Genomic DNA, 26,341 nt, shown 5'->3' on the forward strand with positions numbered 1-26,341 from the left:
TCCAAAGTGAACTAAATAATTTGATGTGATCACAAGTTATAAGCCTGTGTGTTTCTGTCCCACAGGATCAGTGCAGCAGATGAGGAGTGTGTCTGTCAGTTCTCCCAGCCCCCAGCGGAGCACCTGTTCCCTGTCCCTAACGTGTCTCAGAGTGTTGCCCTGAGGCTCAGGGTCCAGTCACTCCCCCGTCAGCCCACCTACCCCACCCTGGCCTGTAGCATACACACCGGCCTGACCCTGGCCACACTCTACAGCAAGACCCCCAGCCTTAAGCCCAACCTCAGCCCTAACCTCTACAGCAAGACGCCTAGCCTTAACCCAGGCCTGAACCCTAACCCGCCTCTGTACGAGAGGAGCCACAACTCTAAAGAGAGCCACAACAGAGCGGCTCTGCCTTTCTCTGGCCTCCCCTTCCCCAGTCCTCCCAGTCTCCCCCTGCCCAGTAAGAGAGGCCCGGACCCCACAGACAGCCATGGTCATTCTAGCCAGAATGGATCAGACCTCCCCCAGGTCAATAAGGGGCAGACCTCATCCCCCAACCACCTCCCCCTCTCCCCACGGCCCTCCCCCCGCCCCCACGGGAAGCTGTCCTCCACCCTGCCCCTCCCCCCCGGGGGAAAGACTGTCAGGTGGCTCTATGCCCTCACCTCAGACCCCTCCGATGACATCACACACACCACCGAGGATTATGGGAAGGCCGTCAACGGGGCCGATAGCTCCAAGGGGCGTGGCTCCGAAGCCCTCCGGGCCTTTAAGACTTATTCTTTGGCAGAGCCCCCTCGGTGCCCCTCCCCCAGACCCTCCTCTGAGACCAATCCTCTGATTGGCTCGCTGCTCCAGGAGAGACAGGAAGTCATCGCCCGCATCGCTCAGCGCCTCAACTTCTGCGACCCGACCGCCCCCCATCTCCCCCCTGCCCTCTTCACACCCGACACCCCCACCAAGACCCCTGTCCGGAGCAGTTACCTTGGCAGCACCACACTCAGCAAGACCAAAGAGCCAGAGGGAGCTCCGCCTACCGAGGACACCCCACCCTCCCCTTTCGACACGCCCATTGGCGACGCAGCGGCTATTATCAGGGAGACGCTGTCCCCGAAACCTGTTGCCTGCCGCAGACTGAGACTCCCAGAGGACAGAGATGGAGAGAGACTGAGAGACAGAGACCGAGTCAGAGAGACACTGAGAGACCTGGAGACACAGAGAGACAGAGAGGCATTGAGAGACCGACAGCGAGAGAGAGACAGTAGTCTCTTGTCTCATGCTGTTCAGGACATTACCAGACTAATTCAGGACAGACTGTCTGTCCCCTCTCTGTCCCCAACACACAGCCGCAGCAGCAGCCCGCTACACAAACCACATACACACAGCACACACACGCTGTGCACTGACACACACACCACACACAGAGGCGGCTACAGTCATAGCAGTGGCCACTGCAACGGCTACACACCCAGCCATGACACACACACTCCCTCACACACACCTGCTAACACAGACAGAGCTGGTGCTCCTCCAGAGACAGACGGTCCAGTCAGAGCCCAGAACGGCTGTTCAACACTTGAAGGCCCTCGGGTCAGCCCCCGACTCCAAATCCCGCCCCAGTCTTCTTCTCTAGTCATCCCACGGCCTCTACCCCAGCCCCAGTCTCAGGCCTCTCCACTACTCAGCCCCAAGAGTCCCAGGGCCAAGACCTCAAAGAGTTTATACCCCAACCACCCCCAAGAGGAGCCCAGACCCTCCTCTCCTAAAGACAACATCCTGAGGACCATCCAGACCCTGACAGTGACCCAGACCACCACCCTGACCCAGACCACTGCACAGACCTTGACCACCAAGCTCACCCACACCCAGACCACTGCTCTCATCCAGAACCACATGAAACCTCTGACTCAGTCTCACAACCAGACCCAGACAGTCTCTCGAACTCCACCCTCACGGACTCCGGGCAGCCCTCGAACCCAGCCCTCTAGTCTCCAGGATGAGAACCAGCCCCCCCCAGGTTCCAAGTCCTCCAGCCCCCCCAGTCCTGCTACCACACCCCCTGGCACAGAGCCCAACACTGTCCTGGTGAGTGTCCCTATAGACAAGCACACCTGATTAGAAAATCACCTCACACTGCAGTACATGTTGAATATCATCCGTGTGGTTTATTTTGTCCAACACAAAGAAACTTCAATTAAATAACCTGCCTATGTGAAAGAGGATATTACCACTTTTGGAAAATGTTGATTAACAGTACAAAGATATTTTGAGAAAGGATCTTTGACATAGTGTATTTGGCATTTGTCTAAAATGGTTGTTGAGAATTGCTGTATTAAAGCCAATGTGTGTTTTTTTTCTTCCACGTAGCGTTCTCCCTCGCCCCTGAGACCTTGTAACAGTTGGAAGAAACACAACCGTCACTCTCTGGACTCCACCCTCACCAAGGCCTTCCACCCCTGTACCGGCCTGCCCCTGCTCTCCAGCCCTGTAAGACACACACACACACACAGAGAGTGTGGAGCCACATGACTCATCTTCTCCTCAATAGTATGAATACTCTGACTAAACTCCTGTTGATGCTGACTAGGTTGTTCATAACAATGGAATCATTTTAAAGTTGTGTGTGTGTTTCATGTGGTGCTTGTTGTTGTTATTATTATTATTATTATTATTATATACTTGTGTGTGCTGTCATGCCATAGTGTTTAAATTGTGTGTTTTGATGTATATGTTGACAATAAAGTTTTGTGTACAGTTGTGTGTGTTGTATTATTAAATGTGTGTGTTGTCTCTCTCAGGTTCCTCAGAGGAGGACTCAGACTGGTTACTTTGACCTGGACTCTTCTCTGACCAGCTGTAAAGGACTGCCCTGGACCGCAGGGAAGAGGTACTGATCTCTAACTCACACACACATCATACACACATTTAGACTGGGATATGTTCGGGGTAGCCCCAAACAACAACATTGACGTACGAATACGCTGACTCGGTGAGCGAGTTTATTAGCAAGTGCATCGGTGATGTTGTACCCACTGTGACTATTAAAACCTTCCCTAACCAGAAACCGTGGATTGATGGCAGCATTCGCACAAAATTAAAAGCGCGAACCACCGCTTTTAATCATGGCAAGACGACTGGAAACATGACCGAATACAAACAGTGTAGCTATTCCCTCCGCAAGGCAATCAAACAAACAAGCAAAGCGTCAGCACAGAGACAGTAGAGTCGCAATTCAACGGCTCAAACACAAGACGTATGTGGCAGGGTCTATAGTCAATCATGGATTACAAAAAGAAAACCAGCCCCGTCACAGACAACAACGTCTTGTGCCCAGACAAATTAAACAACTTCTTGTCTCGCTTTGAGGTCAATACAGTGCCACTGACACGGCCCGCTACCAAAGCCTGTGGGCTCTCCTTCACCGTGGCCAACATGAGTAAAACATTGAAACGTGTTAACCCTCGCAAGGCTGCCGGCCCAGACGGCATCCCTAGCCACATCCACCGAGCATGCGCAGACCAGCTGGCTGGTATGTTTACGGACATATTCAATCAATCCCTATCCCAGTCTGCTGTCCCCACATGCTTCAAGAGGGCCACCAGTGTTTCTGTTCCCAAGAAAGCTAAGGTAACTGAGCTAAACGACTATCGCCCCATAGCACTCACTTCTGTCATCATGAAGTGCTTTGAGAGACTAGTCAAGGACCATATCACCTCCACCCTACCTGACACCCTAGACCCACTCCAATTTGCTTACCTCCCCAATAGGTCTACAGACGACGCAATCGCCATCACACTGCACACTGCCCTTACCCATCTGGACAAGAGGAATACCTACGTAAGAATGCTGTTCATTGACTACAGCTCAGCATTCAACATCATAGTACCCTCCAAACTCGTCATTAAGCTCAAGACCTTGGGTCTCGACTAGAGGTCGACCGATTAATCGGAATGGGCGATTAATTAGGGCTGATTTCAAGTTTCCATAACAATCGGAAATCTGTATTTTGGGGCGCGATTTGCCAATTTTTATTTTTTTATTTTTTATATTTACCTTTATTTAACTAGGCAAGTCAGTTAAGAACACATTCTTATTTTCAATGACGGCCCAGGAACGGTGGGTTAACTGCCTCGTTCAGGGGCAAAACAACAGATTTTCACCTTGTCATCTCGGCGGATCCAATCTTGCAATCTTACAGTTAACTAGTCCAACGCAATAACGACCTGCCTCTCTCTCGTTGCACTCCACAAGGAGACTGCCTGTTACGCGAATGCAGTAAGACAAGGTAAGTTGCTAGCTAGCATTAAACTTATCTTATAAAAAACAATCAATCATAATCACTTAACTACACATGGTTGATGATATTACTAGATATTATCTAGCGTGTCCTGCGTTGCATATAATCTGACTGAGCATACAAGCATACAAGTATCTAACTGAGTGGTGGTAGGCAGAAGCAGGCGTGTAAACATTCATTCAAACAGCACATTCGTGCGTTTTGCCAGCAGGTCTTTGTTGTGCGTCAAGCATTGCACTGTTTATGACTTCAAGCCTAACAACTCCCGAGATGAGGCTGGTGTAACCGAAGTGAAATGGCTAGCTAGTTAGCTCGTGCTAATAGTGTTTCAAACGTCACTCGCTCAGAGCCTTCTAGTAGTTGTTCTCCTTGCTCTGCACGGGTAACGCTGCTTCGATGGTGCTGGTTCGAGCCCAGGGAGGAGCAAGGAGAGGGACGGAAGCTATACTCGCAATACTAAAGTGCCTATAAGAACATCCAATAGTCAAAGGTTAATGAAATACAAATGGTATAGAGGGAAATAGTCCTATAATTCCTATAATAACTACAACCTAAAACTTCTTACCTGGGAATATTGAAGACTCATGTTAAAAGGAACCACCATCTTTCATATGTTCTCATGTTCTGAGCAAGGAACTGAAACGTTAGCTTTCGTACATGGCACATATATTGCACTTTTACTTTCTTCTCTTTGTTTTTGCATTATTTAAACCAAATTGAACATGTTTCATTATTTACTTGAGGCTAAATTGATTTTATTGATGTATTGTATTAAGTTAAAGTAAGTGTTCATTCAGTATTACAAATCAAAAATGTAAAATCAGCCGACTAATCGGTATCGGCTTTTTTGGTCCTACAATAATCAGTATCGGTGTTGAAAAATCCTAATCGGTCGACCTATAGTCTCGACCCCGCCCTGTGCAACTGGGTCCTGGACTTTGACGGGCCGCCCCCAGTTGGTGAGGGTAGGTAACAACATCTCCACCCCGCTGATCCTCAACCCTGGGGCCCCACGAGGGTGCGTTCTGAGCCCTCTCCTGTACTCCCTGTTCACCCACGACTGCGTGGCCATGCACGCCTCCAACTTAATCATCAAGTTTGCGGACGACACAACAGTGGTAGGCTTGATTACCAACAACAACAAGACGGCCTACAGAGAGGTGGTGAGGGCCCTCTGAGTACGTTGTCAGGAAAATAACCTCACACTCAATGTCAACAAAACAAAGGAGATGATTGTGGACTTCAGGAAACAGCACCCTCCCATCCACATCGAAGGGACAGTAGTGGAGAAGGTGGAAAGTTTTAAGTTCCTCGGCGTACACATCACAGACAAACTGAAATGGTCCAGCCACACAAGACAGCGTGGTGAAGGAGGTGCAACAGCGCCTCTTCAACCTCAGGAGGTTGAAGAAATTTGGCTTGTCACCTAAAACTTTCACAAACTTTTACAGATGCACAATCGAGAGCAGCCTGTCAGGCTGTATCACCGCCTGGTATGGCAACTGCAGAGGGTAGTGCGGTCTGCACAACGCATCACCGGGAGCAAACTACCTGCCCTCCAGGACACCTAAAGCACCCAATTTCACAGGAAGGCCAAAAAGATCATCAAGAACATAAACCACCCGAGCCACGGCCTGTTCACCCCGCTATCATCCAGAAGGCGAGGTCAATACAGGTGCATCAAAGTTGGCACCGAGAGACTGAAAAACAGACTGTTAAACAGCCATCATTAACATAGAGAGGCTGCTGTCAACATACAGACTCAAATCTCTGGCCACTTTAATAAATGGATTTAATAAAGGTATCATTAGTCACTTTAAATAACACCATTTGTATACTGTATTTTATACTATCTACTGCATCTTGCCTATGCTGCACGGCCATCGCTCATCCATATATTTACAGTGCCTTGCGAAAGTATTCGGCCCCCTTGAACTTTTGCCACATTTCAGGCTTCAAACATAAAGATAAGTGGGACACAATCATGAAGTGGAACGACATTTATTGGATATTTCAAACTTTTTTAACTTTATCAAAAACTTTATCAAAAAATGAAAAATTGGGCGTGCAAAATGATTCAGCCCCCTTAAGTTAATACTTTGTAGCGCCACCTTTTGCTGCGATTACAGCTGTAAGTCGCTTGGGGTATGTCTATCAGTTTTGCACATCGAGAGACTGACATTTTTTCCCATTCCTCCTTGCAAAACAGCTCGAGCTCAGTGAGGTTGGATGGAGAGCATTTGTGAACAGCAGTTTTCAGTTCTTTCCACAGATTCTCGATTGGATTCAGGTCTGGACTTTGACTTGGCCATTCTAACACCTGGATATGTTTATTTTTGAACCATTCCATTGTAGATTTTGCTTTATGTTTTGGATCATTGTCTTGTTGGAAGACAAATCTCCGTCCCAGTCTCAGGTCTTTTGCAGACTCCATCAGGTTTTCTTCCAGAATGGTCCTGTATTTGGCTCCATCCATCTTCCCATCAATTTTAACCATCTTCCCTGTCCCTGCTGAAGAAAAGCAGACCCAAACCATGATGCTGCCACCACCATGTTTGACAGTGGGGATGGTGTGTTCAGCTGTGTTGCTTTTACGCCAAACATAACGTTTTGCATTGTTGCCAAAAAGTTCAATTTTGGTTTCATCTGACCAGAGCACCTTCTTCCACATGTTTGGTGTGTCTCCCAGGTGGCTTGTGGCAAACTTTAAACAACACTTTTTATGGATATCTTTAAGAAATGGCTTTCTTCTTGCCACTCTTCAATAAAGGCCAGATTTGTGCAATATACGACTGACTGATTGTTGTCCTATGGACAGAGTCTCCCACCTCAGCTGTAGATCTCTGCAGTTCATGCAGAGTGATCATGGGCCTCTTGGCTGCATCTCTGATCAGTCTTCTCCTTGTATGAGCTGAAAGTTTAGAGGGACGGCCAGGTCTTGGTAGATTTGCAGTGGTCTGATACTCCTTCCATTTCAATATTATCGCTTGCACAGTGCTCCTTGGGATGTTTAAAGCTTGGGAAATCTTTTTGTATCCAAATCTGGCTTTAAACTTCTTCACAACAGTATCTCGGACCTGCCTGGTGTGTTCCTTGTTCTTCATGATGCTCTCTGCGCTTTTAACGGACCTCTGAGACTATCACAGTGCAGGTGCATTTATACGGAGACTTGATTACACCCAGGTGGATTGTATTTATCATCATTAGTCATTTAGGTCAACATTGGATCATTCAGAGATCCTCACTGAACTTCTGGAGAGAGTTTGCTGCACTGAAAGTAAAGGGGCTGAATAATTTTGCACGCCCAATTTTTCAGTTTTTGATTTGTTAAAAAAGTTTGAAATATCCAATAAATGTCGTTCCACTTCATGATTGTGTCCCACTTGTTGTTGATTCTTCACAAAAAAATACAGTTTTATATCTTTATGTTTGAAGCCTGAAATGTGGCAAAAGGTCGCAAAGTTCAAGGGGGCCGAATACTTTCGCAAGGCACTGTATATGTACATATTCTTATTCCATCCCTTTACATTTGTGTGTACAAGGTAGTCGTTGGGAATTTGTTAGATTACTTGTTAGATATTACTGCACTGTCGGAACTAGAAGCACAAGCATTTCGCTACACGCACATCAACATCTGCTAACCATGTGTATGTGACCAATAAAGTCTGATTTGATTTAGACTCATCATGTACACACCATAGATCCACGGTCAGATTTAGGTCCTTAATAACCTTGTCCTCAAACTCAATTGCTACCACTTAGAGGTTCAATAGAGAGCAAGCCGACTGGTAGGTGAGATTATCTTCTTACTAGACATCAGTGTTCAGTCAGTCCAGGCCTGTACTGTACTGTAGCCCTGTCCTCTCACACTGCCACCTGCTGTTCTGGCGGCTGTATTGCTAGTACTGTTGCTACTGGCCTGACACTGAGGCTCAACTCAAAATGGCAGCTGTACACAGCTCTACAGTCAGAGGCCCTGCTCTGCTCTGATCTGATCTGGCCGCTGGGTTACTGTGTGGATTAGGGATTAGAGGTCCGTTTGACCGGGGATGATGCTTCTACATACATAGCTGATTAAGGTTTAATAGTGTTTGAATATACAGTATTTGTCATGTTAAATCGAATTGATTTAGACTGCATGACAGCAATCCATGCTTGGGTTTAGCTTTCCTGGCACTGTTTCCAAATAGTAATATTTTAGCATTTGTAGCACAAATCCCATTCAAGTCATGGGACTGATATTAGCATATTTCGTGCATGTCCAAATCATCCGAGGGTTGCAGGGTCTGCAAGCCATCTCTAATTCTCATGATTCAACAAATGAATCAATCGACCAATGTGTGTGTGAACCCGTTTTTTAACCATCTACTGTGTGTTCTGTTGTGAAGAGTGTGTGTGAAGAGAGTGGAGGAGTCAGAAGAACCTCAGCCGCTGTTCAGTGCCAGTGCTCCACCTGCCAGCCTCAGTCTACTGGGCAACTTTGAGGTACCTCACACTCACTCACTCACGTCACATAAGTGTACATGCATTGTACCTAAAGCATGTGTGTGTTACAGGAGTGTGTGTTGAACTACCGCCTGGAGCCGTTGGGGTCGGTGGAGGGTTTCATGGCCGAGGTGGGTGCTTCCGGAACCTTCTGCCCCAGTCACATGACCTTCCCCGTTGACGTTTCCTTCTACAGCGTCTCTGACGACAACGCACCCTCGCCATACATGGTGAGACACACCTACAGTACATACACAGACATATTATATATATCCCCCACACACTTTATATGCACTGAACAAAAATATAAATGCAACAATTTCAAAGATTTTACTGTGCTACGGTTCATATAAGGTAATCAGTCAATTGAAATAAATGAATTAGGCCCTACACTATGGTTTTCACATGACTGAAAAAGCAGTCAGTATCTGGTGTGACCACCATTTGCCTCATGCAGCGCGGCACATCTTCACATAGAGTTGATCAGGATGTTGATTGTGGCCTGTGGAATGTTGTCCCACTCCTCTACAATGGCTGTGTGAAGTTGCTGGATATTGGTGGGAACTGAAACACGCTTTTGTACACGTTGATCCAGAGCCTCCCAAACATGCTCGATGGGTGACATGTCTGGTGAGTATGCAGGCCATGGAAGAACTGGGACATTTTCAGCTTCCAGGAGTTGTGTACAGATCCTTGCAACATGGGGCCGTGCATTATCATGCTGAAACATGAGATGATGGCTGCAGATGAATGGCACAACAATAAGTCTCAGGATCTCGTCATGATATCTCTGTGCATTCAAATTTGCCATCGATAACATGCAATTGTGTTCGTTGTCGGTCGCTTATGCCTGTCCATACCATAACCCCACCACCACGGGGCACACTGTTCACAACATTGACATCAGCAAACCGCTCACCTACACAACGCCATACACATAGTCTGTGGTTGTGAGGCCGGTTGGACTTACTGCCAAATTCTCTAAAATGACGTTGGAGGAGGCTTATGGGAGAGAAATTCATGTTTAATTCTCTGGCAGCAGCTCTGGTGGACATTCCTGCAGTCAGACATCTGTGGCATTGTGTTGTATGACAAAACTGCACATTTTAGAGTGGCCTTTTATTGTCCCCAGCACAAGGTCCACCTGTGTAATAATAATGCTTTTTAATCAGCTTCTTGATATGCCACACATGCCAGGTGAATGGATTATCATGGAAAAGGAGAAATGCTCATATATATATATAATATACACACTTACTGCTCACAGTGCAGATCAATATTAATAGTGTGTGTGTTGTTTTTGCTACAGGGAGTCATCAACCTGGAGACTCTGGGTAAACGGGGCTACCGTGTCCCTCCATCAGGAACCATTCAAGTGGTGAGGACAGATTTTCACTCTGTTGATTATACACATTGAAGACTTTTGTTTAAATGTGTGTGCATGCGTATCACTGTTGCTGACATAACTCCAGACAGAGAGAACAAAGGAAAGATGGGCCAGCTCCCGTTCCAGCAGAGAGTTAGGAGAGGGAGACCTTAAGTGGGGACAGAGAGAAATACACTACTGTAGTGTGTTAACCCTTTCTCTTTTCCTCTCTCCCGCCCACTTTCTCTCTCTCTCCTGCCCTCTCTCGCTCTCTCCCGCCTGCCCTCTCTCGCTCTCTCCCGCCCACTTTCTCTCTCTCTCTCTCTCTCCTGCCCTCTCTCGCTCTCTCCCGCCAACTTTCTCTCTCTCTCTCTCCTGCCCTCTCTCTCGCTCTCTCCCGCCCACTTTCTCTCTCTCTCTCTCCTGCCCCCTCTCTCTCTCTCCTGCCCTCTCTCTCCCCCTCTCTCTCTTGCCCTCTCTCTCCTGCCCTCTCTCTCTCTCCCCTCCCCTCTCTCTCTCTCCCAGACCTTATTTAACCCCAATAAGATGGTGGTGAAGATGTTTGTGGTGGTGTATGACCTGAGAGCCATGCCTGCCGGCCACCAGACCTTCCTCCGTCAGAGGACCTTTTCTGTCCCCGTTCGACGGGACAGCACACACTCACACAAACACGGCAGCCCAGACAACACACACACACCCGGCAGCAGCAGGAAAGCCCTCTCCCTCGGCCAGGAACGCATCCTGCGCTACCTCATTCACCTGAGGTAAGAAAGACGCCTGGCTCAGCTGACCTGTCAATCACATCTCCCCTGTCAGTCAAATAAATGACCTGTTAGTCAAGACTGGACAGAAGACCAAACTGAACAGGAAAACAACACTAATCTTGCTCTTTCTTCACCCCCTCCCCTCCCCCCAATCCAGGTTCCAGACCTCCAGGTCAGGTAAAGTGTACCTCCACAGGGATATCAGACTGCTATTCAGTAGGAAGTCTATGGAGGTAGACAGTGGAGCGGCCTACGAACTCAAGTCCTACACAGAGTCCCCAGCTGACCCAGCCTTCTCCCCGCGCTGCTGACACACACCTCTATCTGCACTGACGCACACCCACAGAGCTGTCAGAGAGCTGGGCTCAGAGCGTTCTCATGTGGAACAGTCCAGACAGGCTCTGTCCCAGATACCTAAGGCCTGGAGATTTTGCTGACCATCTGACCATGAACAACTCCTGGCCCTACAGAACCCTGCTGTTTTCTGTGACGCTAAAACACGTATTTATACATGTAGAAAATGTATTAAAGACATGCTAAAACACATATCAAAAACACGTTAGCGACCATGGACCACTGACTGACCAGAACAAGCAATCAAGAGACTGAGAAAATGACAAGACGACATTGAAAAAGCGCACTGTGTATTTCCACGACTGGAAATCAAAAGGAGTAATATTCTGGTGTTTTTACTGTTACAAAAACAAATCTTTAAAGTGTTGCAATAGAGAGTAACATGTAGCTTTAGTGTTTACATCATTTTCTTTGTTTACCGTCAGTTATTTAATATTTAAATGAATATTTCAGTTACTGCTTATGTGACATCTATCATCCTCAGCATTATGATCTAGTGCAAAACTCTGTAAATCATAATGTGTATTTTTGACATGAACTCAGATCTGAAAATATATCTATATCTTAAAGCAATCTTGAAAGCTGCATTGTGTCTGTGTGTCTTTTATTTTGAGTGTTTTGGACAACTGAGGTCCATGTCATGTCGACTGATGTAAAACATATGTCCTTATACATCAAATCAAATGTATTTATATAGCCCTTCGTACATCAGCTGATATCTCAAAGTGCTGTACAGAAACCCAGCCTAAAACCCCAAACAGCAAGCAATGCAGGTGTAGAAGCACGGTGGCTAGGAAAAACTCCCTAGAAAGGCCACATATGATAAAGATGATATGAAAATGAGTCAGTATTTCTACAGGGGTATAAAATGACTGTTTAAGTCCTCATTGGTCATAGCAGGTTGGTCCTGGGGTCAGATGTACATGATCACGTGGCCTGTGGAGAAGACAAAGAATACACACTGAGGAGCCACATTCAAATCCTTGTCAATTAAATAACACTTTTGTTCTGTCTGCAAATCACTAATATATGTATCCTGACCCTTCTTTCTTAGTGTAGGCCTACTGCTGCAGGCTTCAACTGCCAAGAGGTCATGGCACAGGTGGTGGCCACGCTCCATAACCACAGAGTCACTGGTTCAGCTCTGGCAGTTCCCCCACAATCACTGGCCTTCAATATAACCTATGGATCATGGTCCATCAAAGGAAGAATGTGTATAATTTAGCATATTTCATGACATTGGACTTGATGACCAAAGCCTTCTGATGCAGTCCATTATCACTACAGCAAAAAAACGACATTTACCATCATGCAATATACTGGGAAACACCACTTCAAATTTGATGTCAAAAACTTTTGTAGTGAATGTCGGTTGCATGAATTAAGTCGAGTAAAGTTGATGCTCAACAAAAGGCTCTACATTTGTCTTGCTCAAATATCAAGCGACAGTTTTTAGAGGAAGATGGATGAGCGCGCCTCTGCTAAAGAATGACGTCAGATCGGGCAGACATATTTGTGCGGGCTGATAGTTAACGGTCGGACGGATTCGTATGGGGAGAGGAAGCCAGGGCAAGGATTTAGTTCAGATTGTGTTTACTTTTCGACTTCGCCAGGGATCGAGGTTACACTGAAATGTCGGAGGAAATTGAGGGGACAAAGACGACGGAGGAGACGGTGGTGAATGACCAGAATGTACGTTTATTTGCCTTAAACACAACCACTTGCTAACCAACGACAGTCAAGCTGCACTGCAATGCACACTATCATATGATATGGCAGGTTTTTAAGCTAACGTTAGCTACTGTAACGTCGTTAGCGTTAATCCTTTCTAACTAGCAATCGTGATTATCAACAACAATATCAGTTTGCTTAATAAATGCCAGTTGGTACCTAATCAAGCTGTTTTCCATAACTATTTGCAGTCGTAGCTAGCAGGGCTTTTTGATATTAAGCTAACGTTAACTAAGGTCGGATTTCATCTAGCTAACGCGGTAGCTAGCTTCGACAGTTAACGTTAGCATTGTGGGCAGCTAACGTTAACTAATCAAGTCATGGTTATTTGTTAAGTACAAGCAGAACAAATAACCCAATTATTGTGTTTCCTAAAGTAATAACCAACGTTAGTTAATTGACTTGCTTGTTGGATATTGACCTAACGAGTTAACGTTAAATATGTCGGTTTGTGTATATTTTAGCAGCTTGCTAACAAACATAATTGGCACATTAGCCAGCTAGTTTTGACCACATTAACCAACACGTGATATAACTTACTGCCTACCACCATCAAAGCCATCTAACGTTAGCGAAGTTATGTTGCTTTCAGTGGCTTGACTACTAAAGAAGGCAGCCTGGCTGTGTGTCAACAGTGACTCGCCCCTCGCTGTACTGAAGGCCAGTGTTTGTTTTGTCCTGTCCTTAGCTAGGTAGCTAGCTAGCTAAACTCAGCAAAAAAAGAAATGTCCTCTCACTGTCAACTGCGTTTATTTTCAGCAAACTTAACATGTGTAAATATTTGTATGAGCATAACAAGATTCAACTGATACATAAACTGAACAAGTTCCACAGGCATGTGACTAACAGAAATGGAATAATGTGTCCCTGAACAAAGGGGGGGTCAAAAGTAACAGTCAGTAAGTATCTGGTGTAGCTGCATTAAGTAATGCAGTGCATCTCCTCCTCATGGACTGCACCAGATTTGCCAGTTCTTGCTGTGAGATGTTACCCCACTCTTCCACCAAGGCACCTGCAAGTTCCTGGACATTTCTGGGGGGGAATGGCCCTCACCCTCTGATCCAACAGGTCCCAGACTTGCCCAATGGGATTGAGATCCGGGCTCTTTGCTGGCCATGGCAGAACACTGATATTCATGTCTTGAAGGAAACCACGCACAGAACGAGCAGTATGGCTGGTGGCATTGTCATGCTGGAGGGTCATGTCAGGATGAGCCTGCAGGAAGGGTCCCACATGAGGGAGGAGGATGTCTTCCCTGTAACGCACAGCGTTGAGATTGCCTGCAATGACAACAAGCTCAGTCCGATGATGCTGTGACACACCGCCCCAGACCATGACGGACCCTCCACCTCGATCCCTCGCCAGAGTACAGGCCTTAGTGTAATGCTCAGTCCTTCGATGATAAACCCAAATCTGACCATCGTCCCTGATGAGACGAAACCGCGACTTGTCAGTGAAGAGCACTTTTTGCCAGTCCTGTCTGGTCCAGCGACAGTGGGTTTGTGCCGATAGGCAACGTTGTTGCCGGTGAGGACCTGCCATACTACAGGCCTACAAGTCCAGCATCTCTCAGCGTATTGCGGGCAGTCTGAGCACTGATGGAGGGGTTGTGCATTCCTGGTGTAACTCAGGCAGTTGTTGCCATCCTGTACCTGTCCCGCAGGTGTGGTGATCGGCTGTACCGATCCTGTGCAGGTGTTGTTACACGTGGTCTGCCACTGTGAGGACGATCAGCTGTCCGTCCTGTCTCCCTGTAGCGCTGTCTTAGGCGTCTCCAAGTATGGACATTGCAATTTATTGCCCTGGCCACATCTGCAGTCCTCATGCCACCTTGCAGCTTGACTAAGGTACATTCACGCAGATGAGCAGGGACCCTGGGCATCTTTCTTTTGGTGTTTTTCAGAGTCCGTAGAAAGGCCTCTTTTTAGTGTCTAAGTTTTCATAACTGTGACCTTAATTGCCTATCGTCTGTAAGCTGTCAGTGTCTCAACGACCGTTCCACAGCTCCATGTTCATTAATTATTTATGGTTTCCATGTTCATTAATTATTTATGGTTTATTGAACAAGCATGGGAAACAGTATTTAAACCCTTTACAATGAAGATCTGTGAAGTTATTTGGATTTTTATGAATTATCTTTGAAAGACAGGGTCCTGAAAAAAGGACGTTTCTTTTTTTTTTTGCAGAGTTTGTCGATTAGATGACAACCTGACGTCTCTGTGACTATCTGTGAGAACATTAGGAACACCATACAAAAATTGAGTCGCACCCCCTTTTGCCCTCAGAACAGGCTCAATTTGCCCGGGGTATGGACTACAAGGTGTGGAAAGCATTCCACAGGGATGGTGGCCCATGTTGACTCCAATGCTTCCCACAGTTGTCAAGTTGGCTGGATGTCCTTTGTGTGGTGGACCATTCTTAATTCACATGGGCAAACAGTTGAGCGTGAAAACCCAGCAGCGTTGCAGTTTTTAGCACAATTTAACCAGGCGCTCTAGACTAGAGCGTCCATAGGATCTGTGCAGCAGGCTGAAAGCTTGACTTCCCTACCAGTAGTAACAGCCCTGCTCCCTCCGCATGTGTTGTCCATGTGGGTGGCGTATGTGTTGTGCAGGTGTTTTCAGGAGCTGATGTGACAGATGTGCTTAGCATAGCTTTGGGTACGCTGTCCGTACAACGGCTCGAACCCTGGGCACAATGCCTCGCAAACACGTGACCGCCCGCTTGACAATGCCTTTAGCCAGCTGCGCCATAGAAAAGTTTTCAATTGTTGTTTGTGTTTCAGGAGATGGACGACAAGGTGACCAGTCCAGAGAAGGTTGAGGAGGCCAAGTTGAAGGCTCGCTACCCAAACCTGGGGCACAAACCTGGAGGCTCCGACCTGCTACGCAAACGCCTGACCAAGGGGGTGAGTCCACAGCCCTACCTACTGCCCTACCGTCTCTCCTAACTTATCCCCACAAGCCCACAGTTGTTTCTCTCTCAGCATCAGTTAGACTATGTATTTTAAAAAAGTTACAGCTTGTTTTAAGTTGAACATTCTCTCTCTGCAGCAAAAGTATTTTGACTCTGGGGACTACAACATGGCCAAGGCCAAGGTGAAGAACAAGCAGCTTCCTGCAGCTGCGTCAGAGAAGAGCGGAGGAGGAGAGATCACAGGAGACCATATCCCCACACCTCAGGACCTGCCTCAGAGGAAACCTTCCCTGGTGGCCAGCAAACTGGCCGGCTGATACACACTGTCCTGTCTCTAACCCTGTCAATACTCCTAACAATCACCCTGCTACACCTGTTCCTGTCTCACTACCTCCCCCCATCTACTTCTGCCCCAGCCCCAGAGAGACCCTTCCCTGGTGGCCAGCAAACTGGCCGGCTGATACACACTGTCCTGTCTCTAACCCTGTCAATACTCCTAACAATCACCCTGCTACACCTGTTCCTGTCTCACTACCTCCCCCCCCATCTACTTCTGCCCCAGCCCCAGAGAGACCCTTCCCTGGTGGCCAGCAAACTGGCACACACCTCTAACCGCCTGTCTCTGGTTCTGTCCCTCATCCTCTTCACCCAGAGAGACCCTTCCCTGGTGGCCAGCAAACTGGCACACACCTCTAACCGCCTGTCCCTGGTTCTGTCCCTCATCCTCTTCACCCAGTCCTCTGCTTCCCCTCACCTTCCACTCTGTTATGGCTCCCTCTTCTTCCTGCTCTTCCTCCCCTCTGTTCTTGTTTATTTTCTATTCTCATGTAAAAATACACTGAAAGCAAGGATGAGGATGTGTAGAAGGGAGAGAGAGGGAGGACTGGGATGACTCCACTACAGGAGGAGACTTTAAAGATGACCACAACTCTGTGTCCCAGATTACACCCTATCCCCTATATAGCCCTGTGGGCCCTGGTCAAAAGTACAGTGTACAAAACATTAGGAACACCATTCCTAATATTGAGTTGCACCCCCTTTTGCCCTCAGAACAGCCTCAATTCGTTGGGGCATGGACTCTACAAGGTGTCGAAAGCATTCCACAGGGATGCTGGCTCATGTTGACTCCAATGCTTCTCACAGTTGTCAAGTTGGCTGGATATCTTTTGGGTGGTGAACCATTATTGAGACGCACAGGAAACTGTTGAACGTGACAAATCCAGCAGTGTTGCAGTTCTTGACGCACTCAAACTGGCACCTACTACCATATCCCGATCAAAGGCACCTAAATCTGTCACCCTCTGAATGGCACACATACACAATCTGTCTCAAGGCTCCACAATCCTTCTTTAACCAGACTCTAATCATTCATCTATACTGATTTGAATTGGATTTAACAAGTGACATCAATAAGGAATCATAGCATTCACCTGATCAGTCTGTCATGGAAAGAGCAGGTGTTCATAATGTTTTGTACACTTGTGTATTTAGGGAATAGGGTGCCATTTTGGATACACACCTGGAGAGTCTGTAACATAGGAGGGAGGAGGGCCCAGACTGGAGCCACAGAGAGTCTGAAATGGCACACTATTCCCTATGCAGTACACTACTATCAACCAGTGCCCTATGTGGCTGCCCTTTGAGCATCTGGCCCAAAACGGTTACATTACATAGGGCATAGTGATCCATTTGGGACAGGCAGACGGTCTCTGGTCTAGAGGATTGAATGTCGTCTCAAGTCCTGTTAGCTGATTGTGTAAATATTTCTAGTTGTGTTGGAGAGGAGTGAGGCTGAAGTCAGCCTTTTAGAATGTTTTAACTTAGAATATTATGATTTACCAAACACGTTGGTGTTATGTTGTCATCTAAATTATGCTCTAATGTGCTTGAGTGATTGAATATTATAACCTTGATAATGACTGACCAGAACCTCTCACTGCTTCTGTTCTGTTTTAAAGGCTACATATGTCACAAATGGCAACCTATTCATTACATAGTGCACCACTTTTAAACAGGGTCCAAGGGGCTCTGGTGGTGAGAAGTAGTGCATTTTATAGGGAATCTCCAATCATACCCTTCTTTCTGTGTAGTGCACTACATTACACCCACTGCCACATAGGACTCTAGTCAAGAGTAGTGCACTATTGGCGAGTTTCCAATGAGGATTTACCCCAGTGTTTTACCAAAATACTCAGACTTTTCTGTTTCCGTCTACCCGGGTCGGCACCCGTGTCTCACTGGGCCATGGCTCCAGTGGACCTGTTCTGACTTGGAGCCGAGCCCAGCCCATGGCTAACTATGAACTTTAACACCTTCTCACAAAGCTACTGTCAAGGATGATGTGGAGGTTGTTGATTCTGCCTGCCCCAAGTCTTTAGCATCAACCTCCTAATAACACTAGAGCTTCCATTAAAACACTGATGACCCACTAGTGTGAGTAAGTCTCAATGGAAAAGCAACAACATGTATGGCCCCATAAAACCTCCTGACCAGGAAAAACTCTTGACCCTATTTGTAACCTCTGGTTTCAGACCGGAGGGAGGGGTGAATGTCACAGGTTTTTGGTGGCCCCTTTAATTGGGGAGGATGTGCTCGTGGTAATGGCTGGAGTGGAATGGTATCAAACACATGGTTTTCATGTGTTTGATGCCGTTCCCTTTACTCTGTTCCATCCATTATGAGCTGTCCTCCCCTCAGCAGCCTCCAGTGGTGAATGTAGATGTAACAGCTGGATGATGTAACCGGGGTGCTAAAGACATCTTCATTTAGCTCCAAATGTTTTGGCCTCACACACACTCATTCATCTTTCACACACAGATACACTCCTCTACACCCCAACTCTCTCACATACACACACTCACTCCCACTCTCCTTATTTCTCTCACACACACACTCTCCCTCATACACACCTACCCCCTTTGGCCAACATATCTTTACAGATCTCAGTCACACCCTATTCCCTATATAGTGCTCTACTGTATATATGCACAGGCCAATCCACTAGTGGGGGTGTGGTCATCAAGGGTCTGAAGCTGAAGGACTGAATAGTTAAGGTGTGTGTATATGACTGCCCCCATCCACAACCCCCCCTGTCACTTTGTGCCATTTTGTTTTGTAAATAAAATAGTTTTGCACAAATGGGTGTTTGATGACTGACTCCATGTATTGACAGATCATACAATCAGCTATGAAGGATTGTATACAAAATAATTATGTATGAAAATGTAGAGGACAGTTAGTTTTAGATGAGGGATAACACCAGCAGAGCTGAAGCACCAAGATAAATCTTGATCAAAATGTATATAAATAATCTGGATTTATCTCCCTCTTAAAACACACAAACTCTGGCCGAAGACCGACAGACCCTAGTGGAAGAAGATTGTTGCAGCTTTATGTCCCATCTGGGACGAAGAGGGCTAAATTATCAGGCCTATGGCACATGGCAACCAGGGCTGTATTCATTAGTCAGATTCTGTTGCAAAACGTCTAGTCTGTTGCAATCCAAACGGAAAACGTTTGGCATCGAACATGAGTTTCTGTTGAACAAATTCAGGTAGGTTCCTCCCCGTTTCGTTCTGTTTGCTTCCGTTTGCTCATATAGTAAACAGACTAAACGTTTTGCAACGGAATCTGACTTATATCTGACAAGCAGGCTTCTAACCAGCAGAACTAAAGCGATGTCGCCTCTTGGCCACAGCGGAGCGCTGTTTAGCTATGTTTCCGAGCCCATGGCAACAACCGCGTTTTACTGAATCATTTTATCCATCATCAATTCCCACAATGCTCCGAGAGATGCCAAAATATTGAGGTTTTCTAGGTATGATGGCGCTAGGTGTTGTACACTAAAAAGAGAGTAACCTAAAACCTGGAGGGACTTTTATTAACTGAGAGGAAAAAACGGAGCGGCGAACTACTGATGTTCAAATCTAGCTGCTGAGATTCATGGAAAAAGGACACGACAGCTCCACCAGTATGGCAGCGTCAGAGCTGTACACAAAGGTAATAGAACCAACGTAATCGGTATTTGCTTTGCCTTGTGCGTTTATAGCGTTTCTGCAGCGCTTTCTTTAATGAGAACAAAGCAAAGAGCTTGTTTGTAATCATTCATTCGTTGATGGCGGGAATGAATGAGAGAGAAGTCTTTAAACCAAACATCGAGATTGACAGGTCACAAAGCCTCGAACAACGCACAGGAGGTGATTATCAAACCAGTGCGTGGTTTTTGGGACGTATGAAAAGTGTTTGAAGCAGGGTCCTACAGCCTGGGGCAATACACTGTACATATAGGTTGACATGCAGTAGCCTATGACTGAGTGAAGGCGCCTTCTATATTTAGCTCTCTGCTGGGTTAAAATGGGTGCAGCAGAGGCAGCTCAGCTGACAAAGCGCCGAGGCTATGGGTTCTGCGATTCGGCCTCTGTCTCTGCCCTTCATAGCCCCCCGCTCAGAATGGCCGTCAATTTAAATGTTTTATTATTCGGCTTAATGTCAGGTCGGGGTTGATGCACTTTTAAAAATACGATTTTTATTTTAGTATACATTTAGCATCGCACTGGCAACGATGGAGAATGGTGTTTTTTGACCTACATAAATCATGTTATTTTGTCAACCTGCAGTCGCACAGTGATGTTTGTTATTGTGTTTTATAAAGGCCGTTTATTTGATCTCGAGTCTGGGATTCGGTTTGGGTACCGAGGAGAGAGGAATGATGCTGAGACCAGTGGTGACGTCATGAGCCCCGTTTACGTCACTGCGATTTGTTTTGAGATTTTTGTCCCCCTTTTTGCATCCATGACCATGTTCAGAATGCAAACGTAGATAGACATATCACAAATAGAGCTGACGTTATTCCGTATTCTATAAGTCAGCCATGCATGTTTGTTTTACATCAGATATTTCTAGCTGAAAGTTCCAAACTTTGCATCCAGCTGAACGAAGGTTACTTATGTAACCACGGTTATGTGAACTATATGGATCACTCCAATATATTGCTATCTCTCCGCGGCGTAGGGATACATCCGAGGTGAGGATTTACAGATTTACTCCTGTGTACACCTGTGTCATGGCTGGGGTCCGCCCCTATATATAGTCCCCATGGCTGCTACACACGTTCTCTCCATAATTTTTGAGGCGCCTCTAGCACCATAGAGGATTTGAGTGATCCATGTAGCTCACATAACTGTGGTTACATACGTAACCTTCGTTATGTTTCACTATATTGGATCACTACAATATATTGGTATACCCGTACCAGATTAGTCGGTGCTAGAGGGACCTGGCCAGCCAGCGGCAAAGTCCCAGCGCGGGACCGAAACACAGGGACCGTCAATGTGGAGGGGGGTCCCGGCACAGTCCCCGAACGGGGAGGCGATGCCCAGGACCGCTGAACCAACTGTAGAGGGAGGTGCCACATTTACCCGATAGTACCTAGCAAAGGTACAAGAGGAAGCCCAGCTGGGCACAGCACAGATATCAGCGAGGGGCACTCCTCTCAGTAGAGCCCAGGACGAAGCCACACCTCGTGTTGAATGTGCCACCACAGATCCCAGCACTGGCCTGCCAGCCAGGCGGTATGTGGTCGTAATCGTGTCCACGATCCAGTGAGACAAAGAGCTGGTCTGTTGTTCTCACAGGGCACAGCATACCGGAGGGAGGTCCAGACTCCCCCGCCACTGCCGGGAGCGTCGTAAGGAGACAGGATAAAAAGGGATGTTCACATGCCTGTCTGACAGAACCTTCGGGAGGAATGAAGGGCTGGGGTGGAGAGGGTCCATCCGGTAGCACTCAGAACTTACAGAAAGAGCATGGAGCTCACCCACCCTCTTCATGGAAGTAATCGGTACCAAGAGAACCACCTTCATAGAGAGGTGTTTCAGGGAGGCAGACTCCAACTGTTCGAAAGGTGGCTTTGCCAAAGCTGCCAAGACCACATCTAGATCCCAGCTTGCTGTTGAGCGGGTCCTAGCTGGACTCAGGCAACTTCATAAACCTGGAGACCAAGGGATGGCACCCCACTGGCTTGTCCATCCACCCCGCATGACAGGCGGATATAGCGGCCAAATACCCTCTCGGTGTAGAGGCCGCCAAGCCCTCATCCAAGCGAGACTGCATGTATTGGAAGACATACTGCACCCCGCATGACTCGGGCACAACCTCAATACCACTGTACCGAGAGCAGGACAACCGCCAGCGCAACTGGTATGCCGTGGTTATAACCAGCGCCCTTGCCCTCTGCATGGTGTTCATTACACCCTCCTGTAGTCCTAACATAGACCATTGGTGCCGTTCAGTGGCCAAGCCCACAGACTGAGGCGGTGTGGCCTCGGATGTCACAGAGTCCCCCCAACCTGAGACGGCAGGTCCGGTCTCAGGGGAAGTTGCCAAGGTGTCCCAGACAACAGGGACAGGAGAAGGCTGAACTAGGGTCGTCTGGGCCAGTATGGGGCCACCAGAAGCAGACGATGCTCTGCCATCCTGGTCCTGTCCAGCACAGCCTGGATCAGGGGAAAAGGGGGGAATGCATAAGCTCCAGCCCTGGCCAATCGTGAGCCAGAGCATTCAAGCCCAGAGGCCCTGGTGGCTCCGACACGGAGTACCACAGTACCTCAGTGTGCATTGTCCAGAGAGGCAAACAAGTCCACCTGCACCCTGAGGTGGTGGGACCTCAGTCCACCCTGATGGTTGATGGAAGCCACCACTGTGGTGTTGTCCATTCTCAACAGGAAATGTCTTCCCTTCAGATGTGGAAGGAAAGACTGCTGGGCCAGCAGTACAGCTCGGAGCTGTAGTGTATTGATGTGCCTGCTGCTCCAAGGGGTAGCCAACAGCCGCTGGCCGACCTGCCCTTGGTCACACACCCCCAGCCAATCTGGGAGGCGTCTGTGCTGATCAGCTCCCGGCGGCATATCCTCAGCATCTCCACCCCATCTGAGAGAAAGGAGTGACAGCGCCACCTCAACAGTACCCTGAGGCACTGTGCGGTCACCCGCAGCTGGCGGTGACGGTGACACTTTGGGTGCAGCTGGTGGGAGTGGAACCACCGTTGAAGAGGCTGGAGATGGAGCAAGCCCAGGGGAATCAACAACAAGACCGCCGTCAGCAAGCCCAACAGGCCAACTTGGCAAGTCAGTTAAGAACGCATTCTTATTTTCAATGCCTCTCATTGCACTCCACGATGAGCCTGCCTGTTACGTGAATGCAGTAAGCCAAGGTAAGTTGCTAACTAGCATTAAACTTATCTTATAAAAAACCAATCAATCAATCATGATCACTAGTTAACTACACATGGTTGATGACATTACTAGTTTATCTAGCGTGTCCTGCGTTGCATATAATTGGTGCGGTGCGTATCGTTGCTCCAATGTGTACCTAACCATAAACATCAATGCCTTTCTTAAAATCAATACACAGAAGTATATATTTTTAAACCTGCATATTTAGCTAAAATAAATCCAGATTAGCAGGCAATATTAACCAGGTGAAATTGTGTCACTTCTCTTGTGTTCATTGCACGCAGAGTCAGGGTATATGCAACAGTTTGGGCTGCCTAATTTGCCAGAATTTTACGTAATTATGACATAACATTGAAGGTTGTGCAATGTAACAGCAATATTTAGACTAATGGAAGCCACCCGTTAGATAAAATATGGAACGGTTCTGTATTTCACGGAAAGAATAAACATCTTTTTTTCAAGATGATAGTTTCTGGATTCGACCATATTAATGACCTAAAGCTCGTATTTCTGTGTGTTATTATGTTATAACTAAGTCTATGATTTGATAGAGCAGTCTGACTGAGCGATGGTAGGCACCAGCAAGCTCGTAAGCATTCATTCAAACAGCACTTTTGTGCGTTTGCCAGCAGCTTCAAGCCTATCGACTCCCGAGATTAGGCTGGTGTAACCAATGTGAAATGGCTAGCTAGTTAGCGGGGTGCACGCTAATAGCGTTTCAAACGTCACTTGCTCTGAGACTTGGAGTGGTTGTTCCCCTTGCGCTGCTTCGATGGTGGCTGTTGCTGATGTGTTCCTGTTTCGAGCCCAGGTAAGAGCAAGGAGAGGGATGGAAGCTATACTGTTACACTGGCAATACTAAAGTGCCTATAAGAACATCCAATAGTCAAAGGTTAATGAAATACAAATGGTATAGAGAGAAATAGTCCTATTATTCCTATAATAACTACAACCTAAAATTTATTTCCTGGGAATATTGAAGACTCATGTTAAAAGGAACCACCAGCTTTCATATGTTCTCATGTTCTGAGCAAGGAACTTAAACGTTAGCTTTCTTACATGGCACATATTGCACTTTTACTTTCTTCTCCAACACTTTGTTTTTGCATTACTTTAACCAAATTGAACATGTTTCATTATTTATTTCAGGCTAAATTGATTTTATTGATGTATTGTATTAAGTTAAAATAAGTGTTCATTCAGTATTGTTGTAATTGTCATTATTACAAATACATTTTATTTTTATTTTAAATCGGCCAATTTAATCGGTAGCGGCTTTTTTTGGTCCTCCAATAATCGGTATCGGCGTTGAAAAATCAAAATCGGTCGACCTCTAGTGTAGAACCCGCCTAGCCGTTCTGATGTCTCACTCCTGCGGACAACACCCTTGTCCAGGAGTGAGGAAATCTCCAGCCGCAGGTTTTGCTTTAGAGGGTCAACATCCTCGGTGACACGAAGGCCCCTGAAGAATGGAGGCCGGCACCGGAATTGGAGTCAGTACCCCTCGAGCATTGAGGACAACACCCATCGGGACTCCAAACACTCCTCCCACTTTGCCCTTTGAGACCGGTAGAAGCAGCCGGGTAAGGGTGTGTTAGCGGACCTGCCGGGGCCCGCCTCTCCTCTTTTTTAAATTGATTTACATTTTGTTTCACCTTTTATTTAACCAGGTAGGCCAGTTGAGAACAAGTTCTCATTTACAACTGCGACCTGACCAAGATAAAGCAAAGCAGTGTGACATAAACACCACAGTTACACATGGAATAAACAAACGTACAGTCAGTAACACAATAGAAAAGTCTATATACAGTGTGTGCAAATTAGTAAAGGCAGTAAAAAGGCCGTAGTGGCGAAATAATTACAATTTAGCAGTTTAACACTGGAGTGAGATGTGCAGAAGATGAATGTGCAAGTAGAGATACTGGGGTGCAAAGGAGCAAAGATACTAATATTATGGGGATGAGGTAGTTGGGTGGGCTATTTACAGATGGGTTATGTACAGGTGCAATGATCTGTAAGCTGCTCTGACAGCTGATGCTTAAAGTTAGTGAGGGAGATATGAGTGTCATGCTTTAGTGGTTTGTGCAATTTGTTCCAGTCATTGGCAGTAGAGAACTGTAAGGAAAGGTGGCCAAAGTAGGAATTGGCTTTGGGGGTGACCAGTGAAATATACCTGCTGGAGCGTGTGCTACGGGTGGGTGCTGCTATGGTGACCAGTGAGCTGAAATAAGGCGGGGTTTTACCTAGCAAAGACTTATAGATGACCTGGAGCCAGTGGGTTTGACGACGAATATGAAGCGAGAGCATACAGGTCACAGTGGTGGGTGGTATATGGGACTTTGGTGACAAAATGGATGGCACTGTGATAGACTGCATCCAGTTTGCTGAGTAGAGTGTTGGAGGCTATTTTGTAAATGACATCGTCGAAGTCCAGGATCGGCAGGATAGTCAGTTTTACGAGGGTCTGTTTGGCAGCATGAGTGAAGGAGGATTTGTTGCGAAATAGGAAGCCGATTTTTAGATTTTATTTTGGATTGGAGATGCTTAATGTGAGTCTGGAAGGAGAGTTTACAGTCTAACCACACACCTAGGCATTTGTAGTTGTCCACATATTCTAAGTCAGAACCGTCCAGAGTAGTGATGCTAGACGGGCGGGCAGGTGCGGGCAGCGATCGGTTGAAGACCATGCATTATGTTTTACTTGCGTTTAAGAGCAGTTGGAGGCCACGGAAGGAGAGTTGTATGGCATTGAAGCTCGTCTGGAGGTTAGTTAACACAGTGTCCAATGAAGGGCCCTGAGCGCATAGGTCCCCCAGGCACGTCCCTATGGTGGTGACGGTTGACACCATCACACCTGTCACAAAGGGAAGCCATAAGCTCAGCCAAGCCAACAAGGCCACGGAGCAGGGGTCCGACGCCCTGGGAGAGCCATGTCGTGACCAGCTTGGAGGAATAGGAACCCGGTGAGGGATAAATGACCCAGTACCTCTGCAAACACATGGGAAGACCCCTGTGGGAGAAACAGGAAAACAAAAAAAACAGCAACCAGGTAATGGATTTGATTTGATGTGTTTTTTTGTTTTTGTTTTACGCCAACTTTTTTAAATTATTTTTTTATATCCAAGCAGAAAACAAAACATTATGGACTAACTCCGTTAAGGAACTCCCAAGTTAATGTCTCAACGTAGTGGCAGCCCACCACCATACTCTTACA

General features: G+C 46.9%; 3 protein-coding genes and 1 long non-coding RNA gene across 9 annotated transcripts in view; 3 read left to right on the forward strand and 1 right to left on the reverse strand.

Moving 5' to 3' along the window:
- The window catches only part of LOC110506130 (protein FAM214A), a 37,124-nt gene extending 25,291 nt beyond the window's left edge, over positions 1 to 11,833 (forward strand). The window contains exons 5-12 of the mRNA XM_036963158.1: positions 66 to 2,067; positions 2,350 to 2,469; positions 2,781 to 2,869; positions 8,668 to 8,764; positions 8,836 to 8,994; positions 10,074 to 10,142; positions 10,656 to 10,894; positions 11,052 to 11,833. Coding sequence (XP_036819053.1) covers positions 66 to 2,067; positions 2,350 to 2,469; positions 2,781 to 2,869; positions 8,668 to 8,764; positions 8,836 to 8,994; positions 10,074 to 10,142; positions 10,656 to 10,894; positions 11,052 to 11,205 — 2,929 coding nt within the window. The 3' untranslated portion in view covers positions 11,206 to 11,833. The remainder of the gene's footprint in view (positions 1 to 65; positions 2,068 to 2,349; positions 2,470 to 2,780; positions 2,870 to 8,667; positions 8,765 to 8,835; positions 8,995 to 10,073; positions 10,143 to 10,655; positions 10,895 to 11,051) is intronic.
- On the reverse strand, positions 11,585 to 12,431 carry LOC118944392. The gene is made up of 2 exons (XR_005039641.1): positions 12,290 to 12,431; positions 11,585 to 12,184 (listed from the first exon to the last, which is right to left on the reverse strand). It is a non-coding gene; the product is annotated as an uncharacterized LOC118944392 (long non-coding RNA).
- Positions 12,432 to 12,732: 301 nt separating this feature from the next.
- Positions 12,733 to 16,248, forward strand: LOC110506777 (cAMP-regulated phosphoprotein 19). Of its 2 annotated transcripts, none has more exons than XM_021586635.2 (3): positions 12,733 to 12,940; positions 15,765 to 15,887; positions 16,033 to 16,248. In XM_021586635.2, exons 1-3 carry the CDS (start codon positions 12,881 to 12,883, stop codon positions 16,210 to 16,212), a joined length of 363 nt encoding a protein of 120 aa, XP_021442310.1. In that variant the 5' UTR covers positions 12,733 to 12,880; the 3' UTR covers positions 16,213 to 16,248. The 2 variants fall into 2 exon arrangements, with proteins under 2 accessions (XP_021442310.1, XP_036819054.1); XM_036963159.1 differs by having other exon boundaries at positions 12,739 to 12,916.
- A 3,334-nt stretch (positions 16,249 to 19,582) lies between these two features.
- The window catches only part of LOC100136710 (unconventional myosin-Va), a 90,878-nt gene continuing 84,119 nt past the window's right edge, over positions 19,583 to 26,341 (forward strand). For 2 of the 5 annotated variants that reach the window (XM_036963156.1, XM_036963157.1), the window contains exon 1: positions 19,586 to 19,894. In XM_036963156.1, the coding sequence (XP_036819051.1) occupies positions 19,838 to 19,894 (57 nt within the window). In that variant the 5' untranslated portion in view covers positions 19,586 to 19,837. Of the gene's footprint in view, positions 19,895 to 26,341 lie in introns of all 5 variants that reach the window. The other 3 variants (XM_036963153.1, XM_036963155.1, XM_036963154.1) reach the window with 3 other exon arrangements.

Source organism: Oncorhynchus mykiss, chromosome 26 (assembly GCF_013265735.2).
Source record: "Oncorhynchus mykiss isolate Arlee chromosome 26, USDA_OmykA_1.1, whole genome shotgun sequence".
NCBI classification, from domain to species: Eukaryota; Metazoa; Chordata; class Actinopteri; order Salmoniformes; family Salmonidae; genus Oncorhynchus; species Oncorhynchus mykiss.